At 52.7% G+C, this 27,609-nt stretch overlaps 11 protein-coding genes across 11 annotated transcripts; 6 read left to right on the forward strand and 5 right to left on the reverse strand.

Moving 5' to 3' along the window:
- Nucleotides 1–216: 216 nt before the first annotated feature.
- Nucleotides 217–1,674, forward strand: J7T55_011193 (uncharacterized protein; the record flags this gene model as incomplete). The annotated part of the gene is made up of 1 exon (XM_053133071.1): nt 217–1,674. The coding sequence occupies one exon, from the start codon at nt 217–219 to the stop codon at nt 1,672–1,674; it is 1,458 nt and encodes a 485-aa protein (XP_052988866.1).
- A 579-nt stretch (nt 1,675–2,253) lies between these two features.
- J7T55_011194 (uncharacterized protein) lies at nt 2,254–7,372 on the reverse strand (the record flags this gene model as incomplete). Its single annotated transcript, XM_053133073.1, has 2 exons — nt 2,254–3,684; nt 3,752–7,372. 2 exons carry the CDS (start codon nt 7,370–7,372, stop codon nt 2,254–2,256), a joined length of 5,052 nt encoding a protein of 1,683 aa, XP_052988867.1.
- A 1,395-nt stretch (nt 7,373–8,767) lies between these two features.
- J7T55_011195 (glycosyl transferase) lies at nt 8,768–9,883 on the forward strand (the record flags this gene model as incomplete). Its single annotated transcript, XM_053133074.1, has 1 exon — nt 8,768–9,883. The coding sequence occupies one exon, from the start codon at nt 8,768–8,770 to the stop codon at nt 9,881–9,883; it is 1,116 nt and encodes a 371-aa protein (XP_052988868.1).
- Nucleotides 9,884–11,200: 1,317 nt separating this feature from the next.
- J7T55_011196 (uncharacterized protein) lies at nt 11,201–12,367 on the forward strand (the record flags this gene model as incomplete). Its single annotated transcript, XM_053133075.1, has 2 exons — nt 11,201–11,260; nt 11,525–12,367. 2 exons carry the CDS (start codon nt 11,201–11,203, stop codon nt 12,365–12,367), a joined length of 903 nt encoding a protein of 300 aa, XP_052988869.1.
- Nucleotides 12,368–12,951: 584 nt separating this feature from the next.
- J7T55_011197 (mfs transporter) lies at nt 12,952–14,969 on the reverse strand (the record flags this gene model as incomplete). The annotated part of the gene is made up of 7 exons (XM_053133076.1): nt 12,952–12,993; nt 13,067–13,335; nt 13,394–13,549; nt 13,612–14,498; nt 14,560–14,663; nt 14,722–14,784; nt 14,844–14,969. 7 exons carry the CDS (start codon nt 14,967–14,969, stop codon nt 12,952–12,954), a joined length of 1,647 nt encoding a protein of 548 aa, XP_052988870.1.
- Nucleotides 14,970–15,692: 723 nt separating this feature from the next.
- On the reverse strand, nt 15,693–17,742 carry J7T55_011198 (uncharacterized protein; the record flags this gene model as incomplete). The annotated part of the gene is made up of 4 exons (XM_053133077.1): nt 15,693–16,274; nt 16,357–16,482; nt 16,584–17,210; nt 17,311–17,742. The coding sequence occupies 4 exons, from the start codon at nt 17,740–17,742 to the stop codon at nt 15,693–15,695; spliced, it is 1,767 nt and encodes a 588-aa protein (XP_052988871.1).
- A 651-nt stretch (nt 17,743–18,393) lies between these two features.
- On the forward strand, nt 18,394–19,940 carry J7T55_011199 (uncharacterized protein; the record flags this gene model as incomplete). The annotated part of the gene is made up of 2 exons (XM_053133078.1): nt 18,394–19,482; nt 19,569–19,940. 2 exons carry the CDS (start codon nt 18,394–18,396, stop codon nt 19,938–19,940), a joined length of 1,461 nt encoding a protein of 486 aa, XP_052988872.1.
- A 223-nt stretch (nt 19,941–20,163) lies between these two features.
- On the reverse strand, nt 20,164–22,095 carry J7T55_011200 (Ent-kaurene oxidase; the record flags this gene model as incomplete). Its single annotated transcript, XM_053133079.1, has 7 exons — nt 20,164–20,353; nt 20,409–20,673; nt 20,722–20,761; nt 20,883–21,511; nt 21,564–21,648; nt 21,702–21,790; nt 21,849–22,095. 7 exons carry the CDS (start codon nt 22,093–22,095, stop codon nt 20,164–20,166), a joined length of 1,545 nt encoding a protein of 514 aa, XP_052988873.1.
- Nucleotides 22,096–22,703: 608 nt separating this feature from the next.
- Nucleotides 22,704–23,608, forward strand: J7T55_011201 (uncharacterized protein; the record flags this gene model as incomplete). Its single annotated transcript, XM_053133080.1, has 3 exons — nt 22,704–22,921; nt 22,977–23,329; nt 23,385–23,608. 3 exons carry the CDS (start codon nt 22,704–22,706, stop codon nt 23,606–23,608), a joined length of 795 nt encoding a protein of 264 aa, XP_052988874.1.
- A 517-nt stretch (nt 23,609–24,125) lies between these two features.
- On the reverse strand, nt 24,126–25,732 carry J7T55_011202 (ent-kaurene oxidase; the record flags this gene model as incomplete). The annotated part of the gene is made up of 4 exons (XM_053133081.1): nt 24,126–24,732; nt 24,796–25,397; nt 25,613–25,649; nt 25,698–25,732. 4 exons carry the CDS (start codon nt 25,730–25,732, stop codon nt 24,126–24,128), a joined length of 1,281 nt encoding a protein of 426 aa, XP_052988875.1.
- Nucleotides 25,733–26,553: 821 nt separating this feature from the next.
- Nucleotides 26,554–27,413, forward strand: J7T55_011203 (Terpene cyclase atmB; the record flags this gene model as incomplete). The annotated part of the gene is made up of 3 exons (XM_053133082.1): nt 26,554–26,729; nt 26,790–27,140; nt 27,203–27,413. The coding sequence occupies 3 exons, from the start codon at nt 26,554–26,556 to the stop codon at nt 27,411–27,413; spliced, it is 738 nt and encodes a 245-aa protein (XP_052988876.1).
- Nucleotides 27,414–27,609: the final 196 nt, after the last annotated feature.

The raw sequence follows: 27,609 nt of genomic DNA on the forward strand, positions 1-27,609 counted from the left end.
TTTCGTCGGTGGAAGAGCGGGGAACTCATACTGGACTTCAATCCCTTCCCCTACATGTTCTGACATGGATCGCTGTGCCTTTCATGTTCTTTAATGCAGATTATGTCGCCTCTCTCATAGTGAAGTCGAACATAATCGTGCAAATCGACAACTCAAGGTCGTATTGAGGACGGTCTCCGCTCCCTGATACCGAGAGCCACAGGAGCAACCACCATCATGAGGACAAGACCAGACCAGGACAGCCACGCGCACCAGCGGACGATTCCTCTGCAGGACAAGTCGCCACGACGGCACGCCTCGCCCATTCCGGAAGAACTGTATAAGCCCTGGAAATTACCTCCGCGGCAGGCGTACGTCTTCGTCAATATCAATGTCGTCGACACCATCGCCGGCAAGATCCTTCCCGGCCGCATAGTGCGCATCGAAGACGGCCAAATCACATCCATCACTCCCCCCTCCGATCTGCCAACCACCGACACACCCCAAACACTCCACCAGGCCGACCCAAAAGATGAAGCAATCTACATCAACTCGGCAGGGAAGTACCTCTCCCCAGGCCTCATCGATGCCCACGTGCACATGACCTCCGTCCCCGGCACAGCGGACCTGCAGTCGGCAATGGCCACCCCCGCCGCGGTCTCCGCCCTCCGGCAGCCCTTCCAGTGCAAGGCGATGCTGGAGCGCGGCTACACCTCGGCCCGCGACTGCGGCGGCGCATCTCTAGCCCTCAAGGAAGCCATCGCGGAGGGCGTCTTCCCGGGGCCCCGGCTCTTCATCGCCGGCCACGCCCTCAGCCAGACGGGCGGGCACGGCGACCGGCGCGGGGCGCACGAGGACGACGACATCGAGGGATCGGCGTGCGCCGGCGAGCTGGGCGGGCTGAGCGTCGTGGTCGACGGGGTGCCGGAGGTGCTGCGCGCGGCGCGGACGCAGCTCCGGCGCGGCGCGGACTTCATCAAGCTCATGGCGGGCGGGGGCGTGGCGTCGCCGACGGACCGGCTGGGCGGCGTGCAGTTCACGGCCGACGAGATGCGGGCGGCGGCGGAGGCCGCGGACGCGGCTGGCACGTTCGCCACCGCGCACGCGTACACGCCGCGGGCGATCCGGCGGGCGGTCGAGGGCGGGGTGAGGGGGGTCGAGCACGGGAACTTCATCGATGGCGAGACGGCGCGGTACATGGCTGACAACGGCGTGTACCTGACGCCCACGCTGGTCACGTACCAGGCTATGGCGGACCCCAAGTATGCTGCGTTCCTGCCTGGGGGCAACCAGGAGAAGAACAAGCAGGTGCTGGAGCAGGGGCTGAAGTCTGTCAAGATTGCGCATGATGCTGGGGTCAGGATGTGCCTCGGAAGCGATCTCCTCTCGTTCCTCGGCGTGGAACAATTGAAGGAATTTGGCTTGCGGGCTCAGGTGCTGGGCAGTGAGGAGGTCTTGAGGCACGCCACGGTCAATCCGGCCAGGATGCTGGGCCAGGAGGAGAGGCTTGGGCAGGTCAAGGAGGGCTTCGTCGCGGACCTATTGGTGTTGAACAGCAACCCGCTCGAGGACATCACCATATTCGAAAAGCCTGAGAAGCACCTGCTTGGGGTGATCAAGGAGGGCAGGGTGTATGCAAGCAGGTGGTCGAAGCTGCCCGTCGATGTCGAGCCGAGAAAGACGTTGCTCGAGTGAGAAATGGAAGCATGAGACGCCGCTCACTCAGCCCTGCATCGGCTTCCGTCTCTTACTTCATGGCAAGAGGTCAGGAAACCGCAAGAATATCCACAAAAGATTGGGCATTCTGGACATCCACCGACGTTGAACATTAGAATTGTCATGATCAATCCAAGCCACGCCTTTCAGCGACGCGCTGCTTAGATATGTAGGTAGATGAACTGTCTGCGGCGGTATCTATGCAACAACCCCGAGGAAAGTATGTGAAGGTAACGTAAGAATATCCATAGCACCATACAGGAAGAGAGAAAAGGAGACTCCTCGGTGCTCTCGACTCAGGTATCATACAATCCCCATCCACCCTTCCCATTTGCTTGCCTTGCTCGCCCTCAATATCAAACAATCGGCGCATCCCTCAACGCCGTGGTCCGTCCTGCCCTATATACACCTCTCGAAAGATATCTCAACAACCACGTATCACAAAAGGAACACTGCTCCATCCCAACCAGGGACCAGTGAGAAGTCCCCAGAGACGCTCACTCCAACCCCGTCACTCAATCCCCAACCGCGGCCATCATCGTCGCCAAGGCTCATCTTCTAGACCCCGCCAGCACTAGGACTCCTCTTCCCACCACCCGACTTGTCCCTGCCCGCCAGCGACAGCGCAGCCTCCATCCGCCGCTTCCTGTCCAACTTGGCCTCCCGTGCCTGCGCCTGCAGCGCCACCTCCTCGAGACTGATGATCTTGCGGCTGGCCTCATTACGGTCGAGCCGTCGACCCTCCCTCTCGGCCTTCAGCTTGATCTCCATGTCCTTCAGACGGTGCATCCACTTGATCTCTGCGTCCAGAGGCGCTCCGGGCGAGAGGGGCCCGTGAGAGCCTGCCGCCGATGTCACATCGCGCTTGTTGTGATTGCTGAGGCTGCTCTGAGGTGGGTCAAACTCGTTGATCACGTCCTGCGCAGATGTGATCTCGTTTTCTGCCCCGTATGATCTTTCTCTCGTTATAGTCTCCCGGGTCATAGTAGAGGTTCGGCTCGTCGCACGGTGCGTCGACGACCCACTCGAAGTCGTTGGGGCGCCACCGCTGACGTGACGCGAACTCTGACGGCTTCGTTCACTGCGCTGGCTTCCCCTCTCACCTGACCTGGCTCGTCCTGTTGGGCCGGTGGGTATGCTCGGGCTGGGGCTCCCGCCGTCATCGAGTCCCCTCTCTGCCCGAGGGTCAAGCATCGCGTGGCGGACTTCGTTGGCTGTGCGGAGGGTCGCGTTCTCCACCTTCAGCTGGCGGTATGCATCTTCAAGCTTCGCCATGCGCTGTTTCTGCTCCTCGAGAAGCGCTTGGCTCATTTGCCCCGCGATACCGATCGACCCCGTGGCCACCCCGTTGCGAACAATAGACTCGATCTTATCGAGCTTCTTGACGCGCTTGTCGAGGCTGTCTTCGAGGTGCTGGTATTCACGCCAGAGCTCGCGCTCGACAGATTTGACCCGGTCTTGGAACTTGCTGACAATCGACTCGATGGTCCTGACGGCAGCTAGGAGGTTTTTGCTGAACCCGGGTAGCATGGTAGCTACGGACTCCAGAGACGGCAGGGCGCGGCCACTGATGAGGCTGTTGTCGTGTGCCCAGTCCGTGCCGCAAAGGCTTGACAGACGTGTCCACAGGACGAGCAGGAGACTGTTGCGCTCGTTGAGCTGTTCCTTGAGGGACGATTCAAGCTTGGTCAGCCGCTGCTTGTCCTGGCTCTTGCTGGCCTCTAGCTCCTTAATGCGGAGTTCAGCAGAAGACATAGTGCCGTGAACGTGCTGCTGTGTCTTTTGATATGTTTCAAACTGATGTTTTGTGTTGCGGTGCGCTTGTTGTTCTTTAGCAAGAGTGTCACCAAGCCGACGGGATTCAAGGGCGTGGCTCTCAAGGAGTTCGTCGCGCTGCTTAATGAGATGGTCCTTCTCATTGAGAGAAGCGCGAGTAGCGTCCAATTCACGGCACGTAGTATCAAGATCGTTTTGAAGCTTAGTGATGTCCTGCATGGCTGTGGTTAGAAGTTGTTTTTCATGCGTGCCTGAAGAGGAAGAAGAAGGGAAAACTCACCCTGAGGAAGCTGGATCTCGTGCCGTTGAGATCACCCAGCGCCTCCCTCAAATTATTCTCAAGCTCCAACAGTCGTTCCTTCCACTCCGCGGCCTCGATCTCCTGCCTGGAAAGGCTCTTGCGCAGCTTCCTTGCTTCGTCCTTGGCCGTAGACATCTCTCTGTTGAGGTTGTTAACCACTTGCTGCACATCCTCCTTCTCCTGGTTCGCCACGATCTCGCGCTGGTGTCGCTCCGCTTGAAGTTGGTTCTCCAGCTCCTTAACCCTTTCTTTCTCTTCTCGGAGTGCAAGCTCAGTGTTTGCCAATTGGCCGACCAAATCGCCGATACGCAGCTTGTCGCCCTCTTGTTCTTCCCGGAGGAAGGCGATCTCGCCTTGGGTGGATTCGAGCTGGATACCAAGCCTTTGACCCTTATCATTGGCCTCGAGAAGTTTGGCCTCTAGATCTTCCAGCTCCTTGTTCGCCTCGCCAAGTTCTGTTTCTAGCTCTTGAATACGTTGGAGCTGTGTTTCTTGTGTGTCTTCAAAGCGTATCATGTCCTCACTCAACCTGCGCATCTCTTCCTGTAGAGCCTCTTGGTTTTCGTTTCGCTCTGCAAGTTCCTGGTTAAGTCGCGCAATCTCTTGGTCTCGCTGCTCGGTCTCGGCCTCCAGGTGGTCTATTTCGTCCTGTGCCTCCTCCCGCAAGGCATTGAACTCATGATCCAACCCAGAATTCTCTTGGAGAAGGTCGTCGCGTTCCTGCTGCAACATGAGTAGGTCATTCTGGGTGGCCTCGAGCTCCTCTTGAAGCTGTTGGACTACTAATTCGGCCTGCTTCCTGCCTTCCAATTCAGCCTCGTATTCCTGCATGTAATTGCCGAGCTCTTGTTGCAGGTCCTGATTCTGCATCTTGACCTCATTTAGCTTGTCTCGCAGCTCGGCCAACTTGTTCTCGAGCTCCTCCCGTTCGGGGTCTTCGTCCAAAGTGGCGGTACGTGTCATTCCGCTGCCACGGGATTGCGGCCGGTCATGAACACCAGCCCGGGACGCGGACCTGTCGAGAAGGCTGTCGATGGTTGAGGGCGTGGGGCCACCGCGGCGAGCAGCCATCTTCAAATCCTCAATTTCCTGGTATAGCCTCTCTTTCTCCCGATTTCTTGACGTCAGCATGGACGTTTGCGCACCGACCTCGCGTCTCAGCTCGGCATTCTCATGCCGCAGCTGTTCGCTCTCACGACGGAGCTCCTCCATCAGGGAGGCGCTGACACTCATTGCTCCGTTCATTGTGTCGGCTTCGGACATGCGTGTTTGCGGCCTTGAAGGTGACTGGGGGCGGCTCTTCTTGGTGATGTTGTAAATATTCGTAGTGTGGCTCATTCCTGAGGGGTGTGATGCATGAGACGATGGACGCCCTCCGAGATTGTTTGTGCTGTTGGCCATTTCCTGCTTTAATCGGAAGACCTCATCGCGCAAGCTGCGATTTTCGTCGCCCATTCTCTTGTTATCCTCGTCTGCCTGCTCTCGGCGTGCAGTCTCCTGCGAGTACAGCTCCTTCCACACTTCCGTCTCATCATCTTGGCCGAGAGATTCACCCACACGGTTCTCGTTGATAGACTGTAGGTTCTTGACCATCTCAGCCATACGTCTCTTCTCTGCCTCCTTGTTCATGTTTTCTTCTTTGAGCTTTTCAATCTCCGTTACAAACTCGTCGACACGCTCACGGAGGTAGATGAGCTCTTCCTCGTTAGCTTGTGCATCATAGTCATCCGGCACAGGCCCTGAGGATCCACCACTCTTGGCCGTATCGGGACGCTCATCTTCATCCTTGAGTTTCTTTTCGAGCTCTTTTACACGGCGGCGGAGGACCTTGTTGTCGCGCTGCATGACTGCAACACTAGTCTTGAGCTCCACGTTCTCCGAGATCATCTCCTTAATACCTTCTTCGGAAAGCTTGTCAAGGCGGTCGCTCAAGAACATTACCTTGAGCTTGAGGTCAAAGTTCTCCTTGGACAGCCGTTCTATGGTGCTGCTCTGCTCCTTGAGAGTGAGGTTCTTGCCGGTACGGGTGGTGCTCGCACTCGCGCCAAGATTCACCTCAGACAACTTCCTCCTGGGTGTGACAAAGCCAGTCTTGCTCCGGTATTCTCTCGCAAGCGACTCGGGTACCTGTACGTTTCTAACGTGTCGGGCGATAGCCGTGTCGGTTGGTTCGGTCAAGGACTGCCTCGGAGCCTTCGGGGTCTTGAGCCTGTCGTCGTTGGGATTATCGGACGACATGCCTTCGTATTCGTCCAGAGGTTCGAGTGGCTCGACACCAATCCTCCCTGTCGAGTCTTCCCGAAAGTCAGACGCCATGCTGCCCATGCTTATCTGCCGCGTGACAATGTTGCTCATGCTGCTGTTTCGCGACGTGCCCAACGCTGGAACGGCGCCGCCAGACTGCAGAGCATAATCGACACCGAGCCCGCCTGCCGTACCGGCGGTCACGTCACTTTCGACATCGTCGTTGAAGGAGGACGAGGAAGAGTGGTGGCTTGCCATGCGACTACGCAAGTATTTCGGCCGCTTCCCGCTCTTCAGGCTATGACCCGGCGTGCTTCCCGCATCGACACTGATTTTCGGTATGCCCTTGTCTGGTTGCCGTTGTGATGAAGCTCCCGAAGTGCCTGAAATCCCCGAGGTATTGCCTGGTCGGAGCAGAGACTCGTCCATCCAGGTATCATGCTCTAGGAAGCTGTTGCCCTCTTCTTGAAGAGGCTGGCTGTCATCAGCGTGCGCGTTGTTGTTGTTGCCATTGCTAATCCTGGACATTGCTCGTGAGATGGTGCGCGCGGTGGTGGCCCCGGTCGGGGAGGACGAGAAAGCCTCCAGGGCAGATGTGCCTTCTGGGACATGGAGCTGGTCGGATGCTGGCTCTCTCTTGGGCTCGGGGCTCGGTTGATTAGATTCGGCTGGCGGAGGGATGTGAGGCAGGGAGGGTTCGTCGTGGGTCGGCTGAGGAGGAACAGGCGATCTTGTGGAAGCTGCAGCAGGGGCGGGAGCGGAACCGCCTGGTGGTTTAGGAGGCTTTGAAGGAGAGTCGAAGACGAAGGTGTCGTCCAAGCCGAGGGAGTTTACAGTAGGGAGAGGGGAGATCGGGGTGGTGAAGCTGGACTCGATGTCCTGCAGCTGCCTTCTGACCATTTGCGCAGTATAGGAGTCGTTGTGTTCGGTTTCGGGTAGTGCGCTGAGGCCTTCGGCAAAGCTGTGGTCGCCAGCGCTGCCAGCATGTTCTTGTGTAATCTGCTGTGGTTGTGTCTGGTGTCGCAAGCCGCTTGGAGGTCGAAGATTAGGAATATTATCGGCTCTCAGGACGGTGCGTGGCTCGGACGACGTTGGGCGCGTGGGCGTGGGCACGTCGTGGTCGTAGTCGCGGCCCTGGCCCTGGCCCTGGTCCTGGTCGTGATCATCGTGCGGGTTGCTGGGCGTGCCAGGGACTCGATATGCGGTCGATGGTCGCGATGGGGGTTCCTGTTCAAGACTGTCTACGTCTAAGGTCGCAGTCGAGGACGAAGGCGGCAGGGGCTTGCGTGCGGCGAGTTCTACGGTGCTCTCAGAGTCGTCCATCCTGCCCGTGTCTATCCTGTCCGTCTCATCCATCTCCTTCCCCTGCGCATGGGGGGCGCGAGACAGCGACCCTTGACAGCCAGACTAGGGTTCAGGTCATTCACAGTAGCAAGCTGGACTTGTGCTTGGAATGTGGCAATGCGGCAAGATGGCGCAGGGTGGCGGGCGAGATGTCGTATTCCAAGCAATGCTGTGGTGTGCCGTGCTATGCTGCGTGGTGTTGTGTCGTGTTGTGCTTGGAGCTCGTCGGGGCTCGGGGACGCGATTCAGGGGCGGACTTCGAGGGCAGCGTGTTGGGGTATTATTATTATTCTAGTATTGGAGAGGTGGGGTTTGGTGGTGTCTTGGATGTCGCCAGGTCTGCTTCAGAGGCTGCAGCATGAGACCTTCTTCTGCAGGATGAAGAAGAGAGAGGAGAAGGATCTGCAGTCGGAGACGGAGACATAAGAGAAGCTTCCCGTCTGGTGGTTTGCGGGCTTATTACGGGCTGCTGGTAGCAGACAATCAATCCATCAATCAATCAATCGAGTCGAAGCGAGGCGAGGCCATGTCGAGTGGACGGCAGGCCCGAGCTGTTGCTACCGTGCTGTGACTATGAGTTGACGGCCAGATCGGGATGGGGGGTGTCGATGCTGCTCAGGGTTGGGGTTGTTGCTGGTGGGATGTCTCTCCGTTCCGTGTCATCGGACAAGACCAACTGCACTTTCCACCTGCACTTTGCACCTGCAGCACTTTGCACTTGGACGCGCTTGGGCTCCTACGGCAGCTGCAACCTAGCTCCCCTTTACGGAAAGGTGGACGGGCCTGAGCTCCGTTCTAGCAGGGTACTCCCTGCCTGTCTGCCATCTAGCCCCTGCACAAGACCCCTATTCCAACGCTTCAAAATATCGAACTCTACGTTGAATTTTGTCACGTCTACTGCCTGCCAGCCAGCCAACCAGCTTACGACATGGGACTCCATCACTCCTTGACTCTATCACAACACGAAGAGCAGGAGAAGAAGTAGTTGCATTGTAGATGCGACCTCAGCATGTACGTCTTAGGTGAGGGCAACCTCACAAACACATGCTCGCGCTATGCCAGTTAGGCATCGAGTGGAGATCCACCAGCTAGGAACGAATGTGTCATCGCAAATTCACATCTGAAAACCCGAAACGGTCTGAATCGCAACTTGGCAAGCAAGGATCCATCTTCCATGTGCGCCCGTGGACCATTCGACACAGCCGCAGATTAGGTTAGGTCTGTCTTGCAGCATACGTGTGCATCGGTTTTAGCACAGACTCACGTAGCAATACTTGAACGGAACCTCGCTTTCTACCGCGTCCTGCGCCTGACTGCTTTCAGCACCCACCTAGGTAGATATATATCCCTGGGTGTCAAGGTGTGATTGCTGGGTGACATCTCTTCAGCTCTGTCTCTCCCCGGGCCATGTTCCGTATATTCCCCGGGTCACGGCCCGCCGGCCACCTCGGCGTCCCGATCGTGATTGGCTTCGTGCTCGGCTCTTTCTTCAGCTTCTTGACCCTCACCCACTATTCCATCCCGACCGTCTCACCCTCCGGTTGCCATCACTATCCCGGGTCTAGTGATGGGGGATGCATTCCGCCAGTGGTGCATTTCATCCAGCTCAAGAAGGACGAATCTAGCAGCCTCCACTTCTCCTTCGAAAACTTCCTCGCCCTCTACGCCGCATATCACTTCATCCAGCCCTCCGTGCTTTATATCCACACAGACTTCAGCCCTCAGGATGTCGCCGACGCAGCTCAGTACGGCTCATCCTGGACAAGAAAAGTCCTGACCGCCTTTCCAGACGTCTTGCGCCTGAACAAAGTCACCGCTCCAGCCACAGCAAACGGCCGCGACATTACGCGCGTCGAGCACAGGTCCGATTTCGTGCGCCTGGACCAACTTCTCCTTTCCGGCGGCATCTACCTAGACTGGGACGTGCTCACCCTCAGACCCATCAATCAGCTTCTCAACTCTGGCTTCAGGGCCGTCGTGGGCCGCCAGGCCGATGCCACCATCATGAACGGCATCATCCTGGCGGCCAGGGATTCAGCTGTATTGCGGATCATGAAGCAAGAGACTCCCAAGGCCTTTGACGGGGACTGGATCACGCACAGCGTGAGGCTGATCACGTCCGTCGCGCAGGCCGTCGCGGGTGTTCCGGGCGAGGTGCTCATCATGGACGCCGGCGCGTTTGCGCCCTTCTCGTGGGACCAGGCGAGTGTTAACAGGGCGCTTGAGAGGCACGAGGGGGATGATGTCCCTCAAAATGCTATCAGCAACCCAAATGTGGCGTCAGGGCCTATGGCGGCGTGGGAGAGGCAACGGGCAGGCAAGCCAAAGGAATGGGCTCATGATTTTAAAGATGCGTACTTCTTGCATAACTACTTCAATGATGTCGAGAATCCCAGGGGCTTCAGCGGCGTTAGCGTGCCATATGTATTAGCAAGAGATAGCAACTATGCTCTTGCTGCTTGGCCGATTGTGATGCAGGGCATTAAGGATGGGTATATAGACGAAAAGGACAGCTCACTTTAAAGATATAATCTAGAGCATCCAGTATAGACTTATTCAATTCCTGATTACAATCACTCAACTAAATAGTCAGCTGAACTGTGGAAAGTTGTTCGAACAGTCTCCAACACGGAGGCTACACTTGCACATGCTGATTTGTGCAGCCGACGGACGTTTCGGCCCGAGCACGGCTGAAAGTTGCGAGACGTTGATTGTTGATTGTGTTCCTCTGAAACTCTTCTGTTGTAATCACCGGGAAAAGGGACATGTAGAATGCAAATGTTATTCTTCGGGCCGAAGGTCGTTATGAGGTCGGCGATATCTGACCGGCTGCAGCTAACTACGATATCAGCCGGGCCGGCTTGACCGAGCCCAGCCAAAGTGCTTTGTATGGTCAAGTCAGCCCCAAATCGGTTCCTACAACATTTCATAAGACATATTCAGAGCCAACTGATATATAACTGGGACACATTCTCCAAGAACGATCTTCGAGAGATTCAAAAATGTTTCGTTTCCTTCAGCGGCTGCGGCGCTTACACTCCACGTCGAAAGCTTCGGTCAGTAAGATTACGCTATAGAGAACAAATACAAATGATTTTTGGTCCCATCTCAACTGTTCTGTAATAAATGTAATAGTGGTTGATTTGCACCAATCTTGCAAAAATCGAATCAGATAATCACGCTCATTCTTCGTGTTGCTACACTCCGTCACTGCATATGCTTAGAAAAGGCTGTATTTTCTCACTTCGGTTTTCTAACAGAAAGAGTTTGAAAGACATAAAGTAGGAGACATAGTTTTTGCGATGATTTCAGTTTGAACACGGATCGATTGTAAGTGAGAGTAGTAATTGTATCATAAGGCCATTCATGAAATGTACTAGGGAGATTGACCAACTTGTCAAGAACCAGATCTGCATAACCCCATGCGCAATACCCACATCAGCGAGAACCATCAGGAATGACTTCTATGCCGCCAATGATTTGAATAACTGTACGGGATAGGTACGTGGTTCTGCAGATCGGGCCTTCAAAATCCCGGAGCATGCAGATATGTAAGCAAGACTTTGTGCAGACCAATCAGCGTGAAGCTCAAAGCGAATTCACCAACGACAGCTGACATTCTGCAAGCAACTTGCTCGCTCATCAGATGCGGCATTGGCATTGGGTGAGTGATTGGTGTTCATCTATCTGTTCAGGAACTGAGAAATCGTTCAATGAGACATCTTTGCCCGCTGCCTGAGACCTCCTTCCTTTGCCGCCGTTTCTTTCGTCATTGCTTGCCCTGGTTGGTGATCACGAGACGGATGGCACCGCTTGAATCACAACCACGAAGATAGAACAATGGCGACTCCAGAAATTACCATGATGAATGCGGCCACTTCAAGGCGCATGGCATGCAAGGTATGTCGTTCATGCCTAGCTACCATACGGCTCAACTAACGCGGAAGGAGATGTGTCGGGACCGCAAAGTTCGCTGCGGCGGTGAGCAGCCCACGTGCGAGAAATGCAGACGGGCAGGCGAGCAATGCATTTATCTCCCGACGAATAAGCCCTCGAAAGCTGATCTGGCTCAGACAGTGGAGGCACTACAAAGACGTCTAGGTTAGCCCAGTCTCACATGTCACATTGCCAGCTTGTCAAACCACTTGAGTGCCCAGACTGTAGCTAACGTCTTCGTTGTTGGGCTTCATTAAAGATGAGGCAGAGGCCTACATCGATCGATTGAAAGCTTCATCAAGAGGGACCACGGACACTTCGCCGTCGTGTCTCAATTTCAACTCGCCTGCCAACCCAGTGAGCCAAGACGCACTGCCACCAGCTCTCCATGAATTTCCCATGGTACCCCCGGAAGGTGTCGGCGATGCCGTCAACAAGGGGAATGATTCTGATCTGGTATATCGTCAACAGAGTCTGGAAACATCTGGGCCGGATTCCCGAGGCCCACCACAGGTTATCACCACTCAACAAGCACCAGCAAGAGAGTGTGACTTACCCTCATTCCCAATGGATGACGGTATGAACATTGACCCCTCGGATATCGGATTCTACCCGCAGGATGGCCTTGGGTTTCAAACGGAGATCAACGAGAACATAGGTGCAGCATTCCTCGAGCCAATCACGAGGTTCTCGTCCGCTGTATTCCGCAGCCAGGCCGAGACGTCGGTCATGGCATCCGTGGTGGCTGAATACATTGCATGGCTTCGTAAGGCACCTCCCGGCGGCGGCATGCCAACGGCACGCGAGAGCCCGGTGTACCTGGGCATGCTCGAGACCCTCGAGACCCGCCTCCAGGAGCTCTGCGATATGAGCAAGTCGAGAAGCGTCGTAGCTTTGCGCGAGTTGGTAGCTGCGCTCGAAGCCCTTGCGCCAGCGGGCGGTGCTATGGCTGTGAGACTGGCTAGCCTGGAGGACGATGTCGAGAAAGAAGCGAGGGAGAGGGCCGAGGTCTTTCGTTCTCGGTATAATCCATGCGCACTGTTGTCGCAACAGTCTGGCAATACTTCTTAAAATTTCTTGTAGTATGATGTTCACTGGTATACTATAATAATTCGAGATTGGACCGTCGGCGATAGCAGCCGTTGGTCCAACAACAAAGAAGGTCGGAAGAAATACAAGCAAATTTCTTCTCATAGATGAATCGGTAATGCTCAGAGATTACCGCGAGCTTTCTCTCCATATGATAATTCTCGACACCATTCTTGGTATTGAACATATCTTCACACAATGTACTTGAATCCCAATAACTCAAAATGAAGCCTAGCAAAAATCAAGAGGTTTCGCACAGCAAAGCGAGATAGTGACTAATAAGAGGACTTCATACTATCACTTTTGCGTTCTGGACAATCCACTCTGGATTTCCGTTGTAAATATTCCAACGCCCATCCGTCATAATCCTTTGTAGTGTTCCCCCTTGTGAGACGAATTGTATTTGTCCCCCCCTCCCCGCCAGCCTATTATCTGACCGCTAAAGGGTCCGTAATGCCCATTCTTCCCAGTATAATCCCACGCAGTGCTACGCTTCGTCCTATCCACGCCGACCCACCCAAATTCCGCGGTTCAGGATGGAGAAAGAAGACAGCGAAGCATGGTGACTAGTGGGGAGCAACGCCATCCACGACGAAGAGCTTCTTCCGCTGTCATGGCACCACAAAGATTAGACACGGGCAAGGTGCAGCTGAGGTGGATTCTTGAATGGCTGATACTTACGCTAAGGAACAGTGACGTGATGAAACCAATAGCAGTAACACCGCACAAATAGTAGAAGCTGTCGCGGATTGCGGCTGTCACCTGCTGGACAACAACAAATTTCTCATCGGTGTCTAGACTCTTGTAGAATTCACCGCTCGTTCCAGTGACCAATTGTCCGAGCTCAGACATGTTAGCGTCTGGCAAGGCCGTGCCGAGATATCTCAGAGCCATGTTCTGGAAAACAGACCCGGAGACAGAGAGGGCCAAGATGATTCCCAGAACTTGCGCTGTTCATCAAGTTATTGTGAATAAGCTATTCTCGTATAGAGGGATCGAAAAACGTACAGATGGTCATGATGGAGACTGCATTGTTGACTTCGGACGCAGGGGCGAGTGCCGACACCACGGCAATCCCAGCACTCTGGAAGCAGCCGATCCCAAGCCCGATGAGAACAGTATACCCATAGAGGCTGGAGTTGGAAATCTCTGCATCGATCGTGGCTAAATGAAATTAGATTCCGTTTGTCAGACTTGTGGGATTGGGCTGTTTAGTCAAAACTTACTCATCAATGCAGCGCCGGTGACCAACAAAGCGTTCCCTATTACATACCAAGGGATGTAGTATCCGAATTTAGGCATAAGAAAACCATTGAGGAGACAACCGAAGACTATCATGCAAATCAGAGGTAGGATACGAATTCCACCCTGAAGCGCGTTATCACCCTTTGTAAATTGGAAGATCAGAGGGGTATAAAAGATGGACATCATCATGGATCCTGCCACTAGGAAAGACTGAAGTGGCAGGAGGATGAGGTCCTTGGTCTTCATGAACTGAACTGGCATCATTCTGCCCTCGGGCGGAACGAAGGGGTGGAATATTGTGACGAGAACAACAGCAATCAACAGCAGCACGGTCATGACCCAGAGAGCGATCTCGGATTCACTATCCCAGGCGTAGAGGGTACCACCAAAACTCCCAGCCATACAGAAGCAGGCACAGAAGGCAGTAAAAATAAAGATACCGACCCAGTCCTGCATACCGAGCTTCTTCCTGAGCGAGGTTTCGGGCATGGCGTTGATGCTGGGAAGGAGGAAGACGAACCCCGGAGCAAATAAACCGGCAATGGGAAGGTTGATGTAGAATCCCCAGCGCCAGGTGGCAGAACTCTCAGCTAGTGAGCCGCCCACGACAGGACCCAAGACATTTCCGACGCCCCACACAGTCATGACTCCAGCGAGGTAGATGGGACGTTCGGTCGTTGTGGTCAGGACGCTGATGTAAGTTAAGGCTCCAACGTACAAGCCACTTCCGCCAATGCCTGCAATGACACGGCCGATTATAAGGGCAGCCATATTTGGCGCTGCTCCGCAGATGGCGCTGCCGCCTTCGAACAATATCAGACTCGTGAGGAAGACCAACTTCATGTTGAACATGCCAAAAGACTTTCCACTGCACCGTCACAGTTAGAGGATCTGCAAAAGCATACGGAAGGAAGTATTTGGAAACACACATTGGTAGAATGAGGGATTGACCTAGCACAAAGCTGACTCCGATCCATGCCAAATCCTCTTGGTGGCCAAAAGTCTCAACAATTGTGGGCTGAATGGTTGCAACCTGCACCACGACTCGTCAGAATATGCGCAACGATCGGAACAAGAAAAGGGTGTATTACGATGGTATTGTCGAGGGCGAAGAGTAGGACAGTCGACATCAAAGAGGCATAGGCGAGAGCCCACTGATCAGAGAGAGTGATTAGCTGGTCTGTGACAGTCTGACAAATGATTTCCTACTTACCTTCCAACCTGTAAGGGTCCTGACAGGCTCATATCCTTCCCCAGGCCTGTCACTACCCTGATCATGAGCTCCGGCAGCCTTCTCCGGCAGCGCAGTATCCGCAGCCAGTGTATCATCCATGACCATGTTTTCTATTTGTTTTTGGCGCGTTTCGCTGACTTCTTCTACGTGGATTGAAAAAATCAAGACCAACGAAAAGGGGACTTGGGCGTTGCACTATGGCTGTTGAGGCGAACGAGTAGCCCACAGATGCTTATGTATGATCAAATTTGCTAGTTCGTAACAGAATGGTATTTATAATCTGGGCATGCCAGTACTCGGTATTCACTTGTTGATCGTTGATGTAGCAGGTCTTGAATTTGTTCATTAACACATTGCCCCCTATGACTGCTCGGCAGCTTCTGACCGATTGGCTGGTGCTTGGTGTCAACATCGGGCTGAAATTTCCGAGCCTGTCGATTCGCCTGTCAAGGCATACAAATCAATCAAGCTTTTCTAGAGCATTGTCAACGAGTCCGATTTAAGAAGCGAGAACTTCAGAAGTGCTATTGATCAGGTCAACTACCCGACCTCGTACAAAACGAGCGGTATTTGCCAGCCTGTCTGGCAGCTGCAAACACACAAAGCCATTGCCCCCCACTGGTCACTAACAGATAGACCGGCATTGTTTCGTAAGTAATGAGAGCCTGTTGCATGTGTTATTTCATGGAGGGCCATGAGCTGAAAGTCAAGGTCCGACAATTGCATAAGATAGCTAGAAAATAGGCAGAGAACCTTGGCAAGTACGTCGATCTATGTACAACGTGCAATTCTAATGTGGTTTCATATTAAATAACATTCATAATCTTTCTATGCAGCCTTTATGGTGATTTTCCATGATACAAAGGCACAAATTGTTGCCGCCAACAGCATCACAACAACCATCTGGGCAGGCATCAGCGCCATCCGCGTAGATATCCATTTCGCAAGCATAGCTCCCACAGCCCCCATCCAGACAACGAAGAAACCAGACTCAAACCACCTTTTCCGTAGGCTTTCCTTCTTGGCTTGCTCGGTACTGGACCTCATGCTGTTTCCCCATGTATCTGCCGTAAGTGTGACCAGGCTCCACGCCTGCACAGCCGGCAAAGGCACATTATAGAACAGGAGGCCAGGGACCATCCAAAACACAGCGGCCGTAGACTGGCGATCCGGATTTCTGAGGAAATTGTAGATGGCGATACCGACGATGCGCAGCCCGAAATCGGGCATGTTCAAGTACAAGAGGTTGTGCTCTGTGAACAGGTACAGCAGGCACTGCACGAACACAATTAAGTGGGCCACCTCGCGCCGCAACGCCGACATGAACAGGAATGGGTGCGATTTGGCATAGACGCTCGGTAGAAGCAACGACTCGATGTGTTGCGCTCGAGCCCAGCGAACCTTACTCGGCTATCAGTCGAAGTGAAACGCGGGGGCTGCAAGGCCTTGGGACAGTTCGTATTTTCTTTTTCTATTTCGAGAATTCACGTACCTGTTGACGAATCCAGCGCACAAGTGTTGTTGGGCTTTCTGTTTCTGTCATGATATCGCCAGCGTAGATAACGCGCCAACCCTGGAGCAGCAGGAGTGTGGTGAGATGACGGTCCTCGTTGACAATCTTGAAGATCAGAAGAAGTTGGTTAGCCTCTGATCAATTCTCTTTCGTATAGTTGTCAAGAGAGCTCCGATAAAAAACAATGTACACACGGGTGAACATACCATTTTCTTCCCAAATACCCGCTGGTTGTACCAAGGCACCAAAATCGGACTGATAGCAGACAGTCTGAATACCGCGCTGGGGCCACTCTGACAGTCGCTAACAGCCATGGATCCTGGCATAGAACGAGTAAGGTACAATTCACACCAGTAGATCGTGGAAGCAAGCTTTGTGACGACCGTATCAGCGGCATTGTGTACGACCAGGCCAGAGCTGGCCCCCCCGATCGTGTGGTCGCCAGCGACAGTGCTGATAGTGCCCTCCAGCGATTCCGGCAGCACGATTGTGTCCGAGTCGGATGACCACACGAACTCAACCCCCAGCAAGTCCGCCAGCACGATGGAGAAGACCAGCACCGTGAACATGATGCCCTTCTTGTGCAAGTGCCGCTGATATACCAACATTTGCCTTATGCCGTCCGGCCCACTCAACGGTCTGTCCCCGAGATGTTCGTCGAGCATGCGCCGCGCTAGATGCGTGCACCGGTCCATCGCGATCCTGTTGATCTCGTCATCGTCCATGGGCTCACCCAGCTTACGCCTTCTGGTCCTCTCCGAGGCCCGGACCGCGTTGGCGACCTCCCCGAGGGGCGTGTCGACATGGATAACGCATGCCTGCGTAGGGTAGACCTAGTTCTCAAAGATTTAGCATTTGCATGGTCTAATCCATTCGGGACTCCAGCGGTCGATTCCGGCTGTGTTCGGCCGTCGGTCTTGGAAGTTGTCGCACCTTCTTGAAAATGTCGATCATCTCCATATCATCCGAGTCATGACCGTCAATTCCAGCCAGCAGGAATTTGCAGCCGCTGGCTGTCTTGTAGCTTTCTAGGCACCGCGCCCACAATGACGGATCCTCGCGCCAGCCAACGATGGCGGTGATGGCTTCACTGCTCGCTGAGTGACGCGAGGCAGCAGCTGCCAGTGCATGTTTCTCCACATCTTCTTTGTCCTTGGGATGCGATGCGGCCTCTCGAAAAGCTATCCGGCGGCCTTCGTTATTAAAACGACAGTACTCTGCCAGAAGGATGCTGATCAGCAGGTCCACGGTCGCTGGGTAGTAGGTGTTGACAGCCGCAGCACGGTAGAGTGGGAAAATGACGAGGCAGCCGATCAGGTTCAGGACCTGTCGAAACCAGTGGACTCTCGGCTGGTATGTATCCATTGTTACCGAAAAAATAAAGTTCGACTTCTCACCAAACAAAGTTTTGGGCTCGAATTAGGTTTATAAGATCAGATTAAAGATGGAGTGAATTCAAGCCTTACAAACAATAAACTCCGATCTGCTGCCACTCTGAGAAACTCCACATGTTCATGAAAAACATTCTGCCGGATGATGAGTATTTTATGACTGGTTCTCCTTACCTCAAGCTATATATATTTGCTGTGTCTCCACCGTACTAGTAATTACTATTCGGATACGATCCCCACCGGGGTTCGTTGTTCACCTTTGCTGGGTGTCCAACAGAAAAGTGTCCTGCCAGTTGCGGCCGAGCAAGTTCTGCGAAGATCCTTGTGATGACGCACACTCGTCCTGGGCGCACACTGCCACCAAGGGACCAGCTCAGCATTGACTCTACCGTTCAAGTCGCATCAAGTTGACCGCGTAGAGCAATATCTTTGCCGTTTCATGAACCCTCATGTCAGTTCAGAATCGAGTCATGACACCTGCCTTACGGGCATCGCCATATCCCCGCTGCCCCGCTAGGCTTAGAGTACTCCCAGGTTTGGCCATGAACGCATCGAACAAGGGAATTTCAACTCCAGATATTCTCACAGCACATGTCCCGACGTTGTCCTCCTAGGAAGCATCACAATGTCCTTTAGGAGGATCTACAGGGATAACCGAAAGGTGCCTCCTATTATAGGTCTCTTGACGATATGTTTTCTCTGGTGGTTCATAGACCCTTCGGCCAGGCACAGCTTGCCGCTCCAGCCGGAAATTTCACGGCCTTTCGGAACCTCCAGCGGTCAGGATCATACGCTGCCAAGCAAGGATTCGCAGACACCGCAAAAGGAGACGATTGCTTCTCCCAGTCCAAATCAGCATGAAAGGACAGCTTTGCGCGAGGATGATGTCCTGCTTATCCTGAAAACAGGAGCAACAGTGCTATGGAGGAGATTGCCCATCCATCTCTCGACGTCCCTAGCGACCAACCGTGTCAGACCCAACGGCACCGTGATCTACTCGGACGCCGAGGCTAGAGTAGGCAACCACACGGTCATCGACATCCTCGCCCAGCTGCCCAAGTCCGTCAAAGACTCGTCTGCATTCGAGCTGTACCATGCTATCCGAGACTGGGATGAGACCAACTACTACCTGGAGCAGACCGGCCTGCCTGGCGACGTCGATTTCCACGAAGGGCCTCCGGGCGGCTGGCGGCTAGACAAATACAAATTCCTTCCACTTATACAGCACGCCGGGAAGGAATGGCCGCATGTGAAATGGTACATCTACACAGAAGATGACACCTATCTCTTCTTTCCCAATATCCTCCTGTATCTCTCCGAGTACGACCACCGCCAGAGCCATTATATTGGCGGTCTGGGCGAGAAGCTAGGTACGACATTCGCCCACGGCGGGTCTGGCTTTGCTCTATCGCGCGGCGCGTGGGAGAAATCGTTCGGCCGGGGTGGGGATCTAGTGACCAAGTATCAGAGCTTCGTGGATGAGGCATGCTGCGGCGACTACGCGCTCGGCAAGGTTCTCAACGACTACGACGTCTGGTTCGGGGACGGCAAGGATGATAGGAGTGACGGTGGCTCCTGGGGCTTTAATGGCCTCCCGCATTGGAAGATTGAGTTCTCCAAGGAGAACTGGTGCAAGCCGGTGCTCACGTGGCATCATGCGCATGTTCGTGACATTGCCCGATATTATGAATTGGAGAAGTCTTGGGACTTCAGCGTGAGTTGTGCAACATCCCTAAGCTTTTCTAGCTGGGCTTTTTTTGCTCTACACCTTGCCACTGCTAACAAGAGTCTAAATCACAGAAACCACTCAACTACGGCGACTTTTACGCGGCAATGATTGCACCATCCTTGTCCAAGCGCAAAGGATGGTGGGAGAATCTCTCCAGCCGGTACGAGGTCCACTCCACATCCTCTGCATCAGCTCCTCGACCCGAAGGGCAATTCGATCCGGACCTGTGGACCAAGGCATGGAAGTCTGTCGACAGCTGTGAAGCAGCTTGCAGGGGCTGGGCCCAATGCGTTCAGTGGTATTATTACGGTGACGATTGTAAAATGGACGACAGGATCTTTTTAGGACATGGATATCCTCAGGGAATGCGATACAGAAAGGACAAGCTCGAATCAGTCAGCGGGTGGTTAACAGACAGAGTGGAAGCTTGGAAGTGTAGTTAAGCCAATGCGAAAGCTGCATTCACAATCAGCAATAATTTTCTTGGTCCATTGCTCTAGTTGATCAGAACTCTGATATGGTGGTCCACTTGTATTTATGTTCGAGTCTAAGAAGCTAAATCTTCCTAGAGGGATTGAATTAGTCCCAATGCCCCAGGCAAGGCCTTATGTTGTCATCTTAGAAAGGCGTATCGAGAGGTAAACGCCTTGAAGGAGTGTTGTTGCGTCATGGGTTTTCTTCATTTCCTGGAACCCTCTTGAACTCCATCTGATTTTCCGGGTCCTTGGAAAGACGTCCTCCTGAGCCACTATTCTGGTATCCTCCTGTGGCTCCGTTGGGCATTCGCAAGTCATAGTGCAGTATGATATTGGCTAGAATGAGCTTCAGCTCAGCCGCCGCAAAAAAACGGCCAGGGCTTCATTCATGTCAGCGCCTTATGTGCACAGTATAGTGGAGAAGCCAGGACTCACCATGCATGTCGTCCAAAGCCAAAGCCCATGTTCTCTTTGGCAACATTGACAAATTGATACTGCTCCCTGCTGGAGTAGTTGATTTTGTCCTCTGTCTTACCGTTCCGCAGGTTCAGGAACCTGTATGGATCGAACACTTCGGAGTCAGGATATAGTTCAGGGTCAGACACGATCGCAGTATATGGGGCCTCAATGAAATAACCCCTAGGGATGTATGTGCCGTCCTTCAACGTTATCGGCTTCTTGACCCATCGTGGAAAGCGGACTAGGAAGTGTCAGACTTTGTTACTGTGAATGTGTCTAGATCACTTACTCTTCCCTGAGCCATTGAATCTTTGGGTCTCTCGCAATACCTGTGATGTCCCGTATCAGCACCACTTAGAAGTCGTGTCCGCCCCAGTTTTCTACCATTGACTGTGCAATTCTTGCACTATACTGTACTGTATTCCTCGAGGCCTGGGAGTGATTACATACGCTGTCAAGCAGTTTCAGCTCGAAAAGAGCGTGAGGCGTAAATATGCCGCCATTATCACTCAGGACTCTAATGATTTCATCTCGAACTTCTCTCATTAGTGCAGGGCGTATGATTAACTCACACAACGTGTCGTTAGCGGCGTTGGTGGTTGTGTGAATAGCCGCCATGCTGACAGACAATTGTTCGTCAGCTAGCTGGGTCTCGCTGATCTTCAACTTATCGGCCTTATTCATCATCCACTGAAGTAGATCGTCAGGGAGCTCGCGGCCGGCTTCCATGGCAGCTTTCCGTTCACGAATGACGGGAATGAGGAACTCTCGGGCTTTTCGGCGATGCTCCGCGATCGTCTTCAGCTCTGAAGTGAAGAATTGGCCAATTGGTCTCAAGAGCTCGTGCCACTTTTTGAGCTTTCCGATGCCTCGGAATGCATCGACCGTATACTTAATGCTAGCGTGGAGGTACTCATTGCGCCTGCATAGATCCGGACCCAAGAATACGCTTCCAGAAACGATGGCGATGATCTTCAGGAGCTGCTGATAAACCACTTCAGACGTCCAGTCATCGCACGGGCCGATGACCTCCTTCACAGTTCGATCCACTTCCTCGGCCATTTTGGGAAGGAGGCGATCTATATCGCGTCAGACTTGCTGTACAAAGTGTCGTGGTTCTGACCAACTTACTGAGGCTCTGCGTTAGGTCGGAGCGAATGATATGGGCCAAAAGTGTCCATTCCGCCGTGACGCCAGTGTATCGTGTCTCGGTGACCTATTTTTGTTAGTGCCACAATCTGCTTCCTCTTCTACAATTAGAGGACTCACTCTCTGCAAGGATTCGGCAATACTAAGCTGATCCTCTGGCAAACGCCTCAGTTCATCCAATACCGACAGCGGCACCACAATACGCTCGCCTGTTCTTCAGTCAGACTTGATCGACAGGCCTTAATTTCCTTTTGCTTGCTTGCGTACCGTCCATCGTTGTCAGCCGATAGGGCTTGGTTTTGAAAAGATTATGGCCCTTCTCATAAAGCCTCGCCGCACCGGCGAGGTAAGCCTTCCGTCGTTTTTCCGAATTTCCATATTCTCTGCCCAACAGGGGCAACTTGTTGCTGTAGTCAAAGAAATTCGAGAACAGCCAAACGCTCGCAAGAATCACCAGCATGGAAGCAGCCAGGACCAAGCGGTCTGCGAGAAGACCGGGCAGCTGATCCATCATAGCGGAGCCCATCTACCGGATCACGAACTCAAAGCTCTGAAGATGCGGTTGTTTCACGAGTACGAGAGCGAATAGTCCATAGCTCGGTCGAAAGACTGCCATCTGCACGCGTAGAACGGCGAATTTCCGCATGTGCTCAGCTGGATGGCTGTTACAGCACAACCCCTGCGAGCTATCTAGACTGTGATTGGATCCTTTTTCGCCAAGTATACCTGAGTACCTTGCGCGATAGAACAGAGCCTAACATCGACATTATATGCGAAGACAAACGAAGAACAGATCTGCGTTCCGTCTCCGCAGTTTCCAAGCATGTAGAAATGTTTACATGCGTACTGCTGGACACTTTGCTGCGTTGCAAAAGATTACTCGTTGGTGAAGCGCAAAACGAGTTCCCTAGCTCGGCAGATCAACGCCATCACGGTTACTCGGTCCTAATATGGTCTGTGCAGCAGGTCGCTCATCTGCCATGTGTACTCCGATGTTTGCTAATGATTTTATACAACATTGCTTGAACGGTTGAAGAATATTTAAGAAATCGAATCAGCTTGGCATTCATGTAAATCCACTTTTGAAGAGATAGTTATCGCACCTAGTTCCGAACAACAAAAATGCCTTTCACGTACAAGTCAGTTCTTATCGTCGGTGCCACCTCGGGCATCGGTGCTGGCTTGGCTGACAAGCTGGTGGCCGAGGGCTCCAAAGTCATCGCCGTCGGCCGGCGCCAAGATAGACTGGACGAGTTCGTCAAGAAGCACAACTCTGCCAAAGCCGCCGCCATTAGATATGACATAACCGACAATGCGGGGCTGGATGCTTTTGTCAACGAGTATGTGCTCTCCACCGATATGAATTTGGCAAGGCGTGAAACTAAGTTCCCATAGGGTGGTCACGAAGCACCCTGATTTAGACGCCGTTTTCCTGAATGCTGGCATCCAGAGCCGGACACGTCTGTCGCGTGCTGCTGAGTTCGACCTTGCCAGCTTCCACCACGAGATCAACGTTAACTTCACCTGCATTGTGAACCTCTCGATCAAGTTTTTGCCCCACTTGCAGGCCAAGACGGAGCCCACCGGCCTCATCATTACGGGCACCCACCTAGGCCTTGTCCCGGCCCCTACCCTAGCGGCGTACTCAGCTTCCAAGGCGGCCCTGACCTCTTTCGTCGATTGCCTCCGTGACCAGAACCGTCACAAGCCCACCAAGATTGTTGAGATTTACCCTCCAGTAGTGCAATGTAAGGCATTCGTGTCCTCCTATATAAGATTGCATTATGCTGATATATATTTTAGCTGAGCTCCACGATTATTTGGGTGAAAAGCTAGGTCGTTCATTCGGCATGCCGATTGACCAATTCACTGAGGCGGCGTACAATGAGTTGCTCAAGGGAGAGGACCTTATCGTTATAGGATCAATTGCTACCGAGCCACGCGAGACTTACATGGAGCTTGTCGAGAAGCGAAGACAGATCTACAGCAAGTTGTCATCTGTAATGCTGGCGCGATTTGAACTGTAAATAGCGTGCTTCACCTCATTTAAATACATGTGGAATCCATATCCCAGAGTTATAGCCAAAGTTAGCTTCGCGTAAATTCATTTGTCATGTTCTCAAGATGGGTTGAGTGAATAGTTTGACTACGAAAACATGCGAGACTATGATATCGAGTGCAGCTAGCAAGGAGCTATGAAGATACTACACATATTTATCAAGCCATCCACTTCTCAAGTATCTAAGTTAAGAGGCGGTGCAGCGAGGCAATGTCGACCAATGGCATCTAGATGGAGAGTTGCCTCTCTTCAACCATATTGTCCAACTTGATGCCAAATCAACAAAATCTAACTGATCACCTCGCACGCGTAAGTGCGAGTTTGTTTGTTCATCTCTTGATAAATGGTCGAATGCCTTTGAATTACGATTTTACGCATATTTTTGAGAAGATAGTATTTTATAAACGCGAAGCCTAGAGTGGGCCAAAGGTGGCGTACGGCAGCCCGACTATTAATCCGCCCCCCCTTTTCACAGATTTCCACCTTTATGCTCTTCTCCGAATCATCACTTTCTTGCTGAAATCCGGAGTAATAGAAGTACCACGGACCGTATTCGCGTACCGACCCTCAAGTCCATCCGGCATCTTGATATCGTACTCTTGCAAAATATAAATTAGAATCAACTTGATCTCGGTAGCGGCGAAGAAACGGCCCGGACATGCGGGCTTGCCGAACCCAAAGGCCATATTTTCCTTTGTCACCGAGATGAACTGGTAAAGCTCGCGGCTGCCGTACCCGATGGGGTCTGGCTTTTCTCCTGACCTAAGACGTACGAAGCGATACGGGTCGAAGCGCAGCGGGTCAGGGTACTTCGCCTCGTCCAGGTTGACCGGGAGCGCTGGCACGGCGATGTCGACGCCGGCGGGGATGACGGTGCCGTCTGATAACTGGAAAGGCTGCAGTACGCAGCGCTGCATCCGCATGACGTTGGTTGGATTCACGCGCGCCGACTCGCGCATCACCGAGTCAAGGAGCTTCATCTGGTAGAGAGCTTCGCTTGTGATATTGCCGTCGTGGGCAGCCAAGACTGTCCGAATCTCTTCGCGGAGGTCAGAAATCGCCTCGGGACAGTAGCCAATGAGATCATAAAGTCTGTAGAGCGAATTAGCACGATAATATAGAATCTAGTCGACTACAAGCATGTTGAAATCTTACATGTGTGTTACTGTTAAGGAGGTTGTATGAATGGCTGCAACACCAAGGAGGATCAAGATCATCGCAATTTCCTGGTCTTGTTTGGTGTCGAACTTGTCAGCTTTCTCTAAAATCCACTGCAGCATATCTTTGGGCTTCTCTCCGTCTTTGATAGCGGCGGTAGACTTCCGGCGTTCCTGTATCAGAGGTATCAAAAACGCGTAGGCCTTCTCGCGATGTGCATGGAGCCTCTTGACCGGCGCAATGAATCGTGCGGCAACTGGGCGCACCGGGCCCCAGTTCGGCCATCGCTTCAATTGTGCGACAGCTCCGAATAGGTCGATCGTGAAAGTGATACTGTTGTTGATGTACTCTTCTTGGCGATAAATATCTGGCCCGACGAAGGCAAGACCTGACACGATGGCGACCACACGCAGAAGCTTTTGAAAAACGTTCACCTCGACGTACTCTGTGCTGGCTCCCAGCGCCTCAGTAATTGACTGTTTGACCTCGCTGGACAAGGGCTTGGTCAGATGGGGAATGTGGCGGGTGAGGTCCGCCTTGACAACATGGACCATCAAGGGAGTGGCAAAAGTGATGCCAAGCAGTTTGGTCTCGAACGTCTAATTATTGTTATGGATGAGAATAAGAGAGAATAAGTTGAAGACTACATGAGTATGTTGGAGAACTGACCTTATCATTAGCTACGTCTCTGCTGACTACATGTTCCGGCTGTTTGTTGACCTCGTCTGCAGCTAGTATGGGTAGTACAAGTATTTCACCTGAGGCAAGTAAGTAAATGTATTCCTTAACAACCAGTGGGAGAAGAGGTCCATACCGTCTGTCGAGATTGTCCGCCATACACAGGTTCGAAACTGGGACGCATCAGCATGTTGCAAAGTTGCTAGGCCACGGAGACGCACTCTCTGATAACCTTCCTGGAAAACCTTTTGCGCATTTTGTAGGAAATACTGACGCTTTTGCGCAGTGTTTCCCGTTTCTTTCCCCAGGAATGGAAAATGTGACGTCCTTGAGATCCTCGAAAACCACCGCCAAGCTAAGACAGTTGCGAAGATGACGAGAACACTACCAGCGGAATAAAGGCTGGCCTCAGCTTCGCCGGGGTACTGCAGAGAAAATGAAGCCATGGGATCACTAATTGCATGACCCAGTGGATAATTTAGGGCGGGCGCTCTCAATTCTTCTGGATCTGTAACAATGAAGTTTTGCTTCACAATACAGCTTCTGGGTAGATTGGGAGAGTCGCGACATGCAAAACCTCGAGGTTTAGGTTTTGATGCGGATCACGGATTCTGATAGTACCGGTGGAGCTCTTCTAAACCCCCTCCGAAACCAAAAAGCAGTTCCGCCAAAGCAGTCACTGAGACGTCTTCGTCTGCTTGGTATGGACTTGGCACAGAACACAAAAGGCGAAATCAATCTAAAAAATTTCAGTTTACGTTTCTAAGCTCAGTGTGGTACTTGGTCGGGCTCCTCTGGTTGCGGAACGTCTGAAAGCTCTATGTGGATAAAGTTTAAACCGAGTAACCGGCCGAAAAGAACCGTCGACCCCAAGTAAACCCAGAGCATGCGGTCCTGGAAAGATCGGGCCCATTGACCATTCATACCTCATATGAGTTCAAGTGACGTTGCAGTGAGCTTGATAGTATCATCTCAGAACTACTCTCAAACGATTTCTTCGTCCTTTTTATCTTCAGTAGTGCAGACGCTAGCTTCCCTTCCAAGCGAGGCTGAGACCGTCATTGTCAAGTCGCCAAGATGTCGTACCATCTTCCTCTTAGCCCTGTCGATAGGGCGATACAGCCTCCTGTCTACTACTTGCAGGTCCAAGACTTCTTAATATTGAATGTCTCAATTTTTTGGACGATCGCCTATGTTCTCTATGTACGCCAGGGGTACCGCGACAAGTCATATGGCATGCCACTTTTTGCCCTGTAAGTGCACCCATTGACAGGGGCATTGCGTGTGATGGCGGGCTGCTGACTCGCAGATAGGAGTGGGAACATAGCATGGGAGTTCCTCTTTGGTGTCGCCATGCCCACGTCGGTTGCCCAAGTGGTCTGCTTCGTGCCGTGGCTGGTCATTGACATCTTTATCATCCACACCACGTGGAAGTACGGACCACACCAGTGGAAGCAGTCCCCTGTCGTGGCCAACAATATTGGATCGATCCTTGTCTTCGGGGTTTTGTTCATGACTGGCGCGTTCTATTTCTTTATCAAGACGGTCGGCTTGGATGCTGCTTCCTTCTACCTGGGCTACTCAGACCAGCTTCTCATCAGTGCCACGTCCCTAGCTCAGCTGTTGAGACGGAACAGCACCTCGGGTCATTCCTGGGGCATTTGGTCAGTGAATTGATGCCTTTTTAAACCTTACGAAAACGACTAATCTGATTGTCTGCGCATAGGTTCTGTCGGACATTTGGCACATTTCTCTCCATCGTGCTGTTTTCCTGGCGCTATTATCACTACCCTGGAAGCTACCCAAGGGTGGCAGAGCCCATCGTTGTTTTCTTCTTCGTCGCATCCGAAGTCATAGACATCTCGTACGCATTTGTCTATGCTCACATCGACCGAAAAGAGAAAGCTGCGCTAAAGGAAAAGAGCAAGCGCAAGTAATGCGTTTCAGGGGTTGAAGTATTACTGTCTCGTGGTTCTAATCTGGGGTGCTGCAGCAGACGCGGATATCTTGTCGTCTAGTCTCTCATGGCCTTGCCATATGAGCTTTCAATGTAGTATAGTGCACTTAATTGGTTAAATATAGAGTCAGTGAGAGACTTCAATAGCTTTGAGTTCGAAGGCTTGCTTGCTTCAT

The sequence above is a fragment of the Diaporthe amygdali genome (genome assembly GCF_026229845.1).
Source record: "Diaporthe amygdali strain CAA958 chromosome Unknown NODE_35_length_488319_cov_65_809586, whole genome shotgun sequence".
Taxonomy (NCBI): Eukaryota; Fungi; Ascomycota; class Sordariomycetes; order Diaporthales; family Diaporthaceae; genus Diaporthe; species Diaporthe amygdali.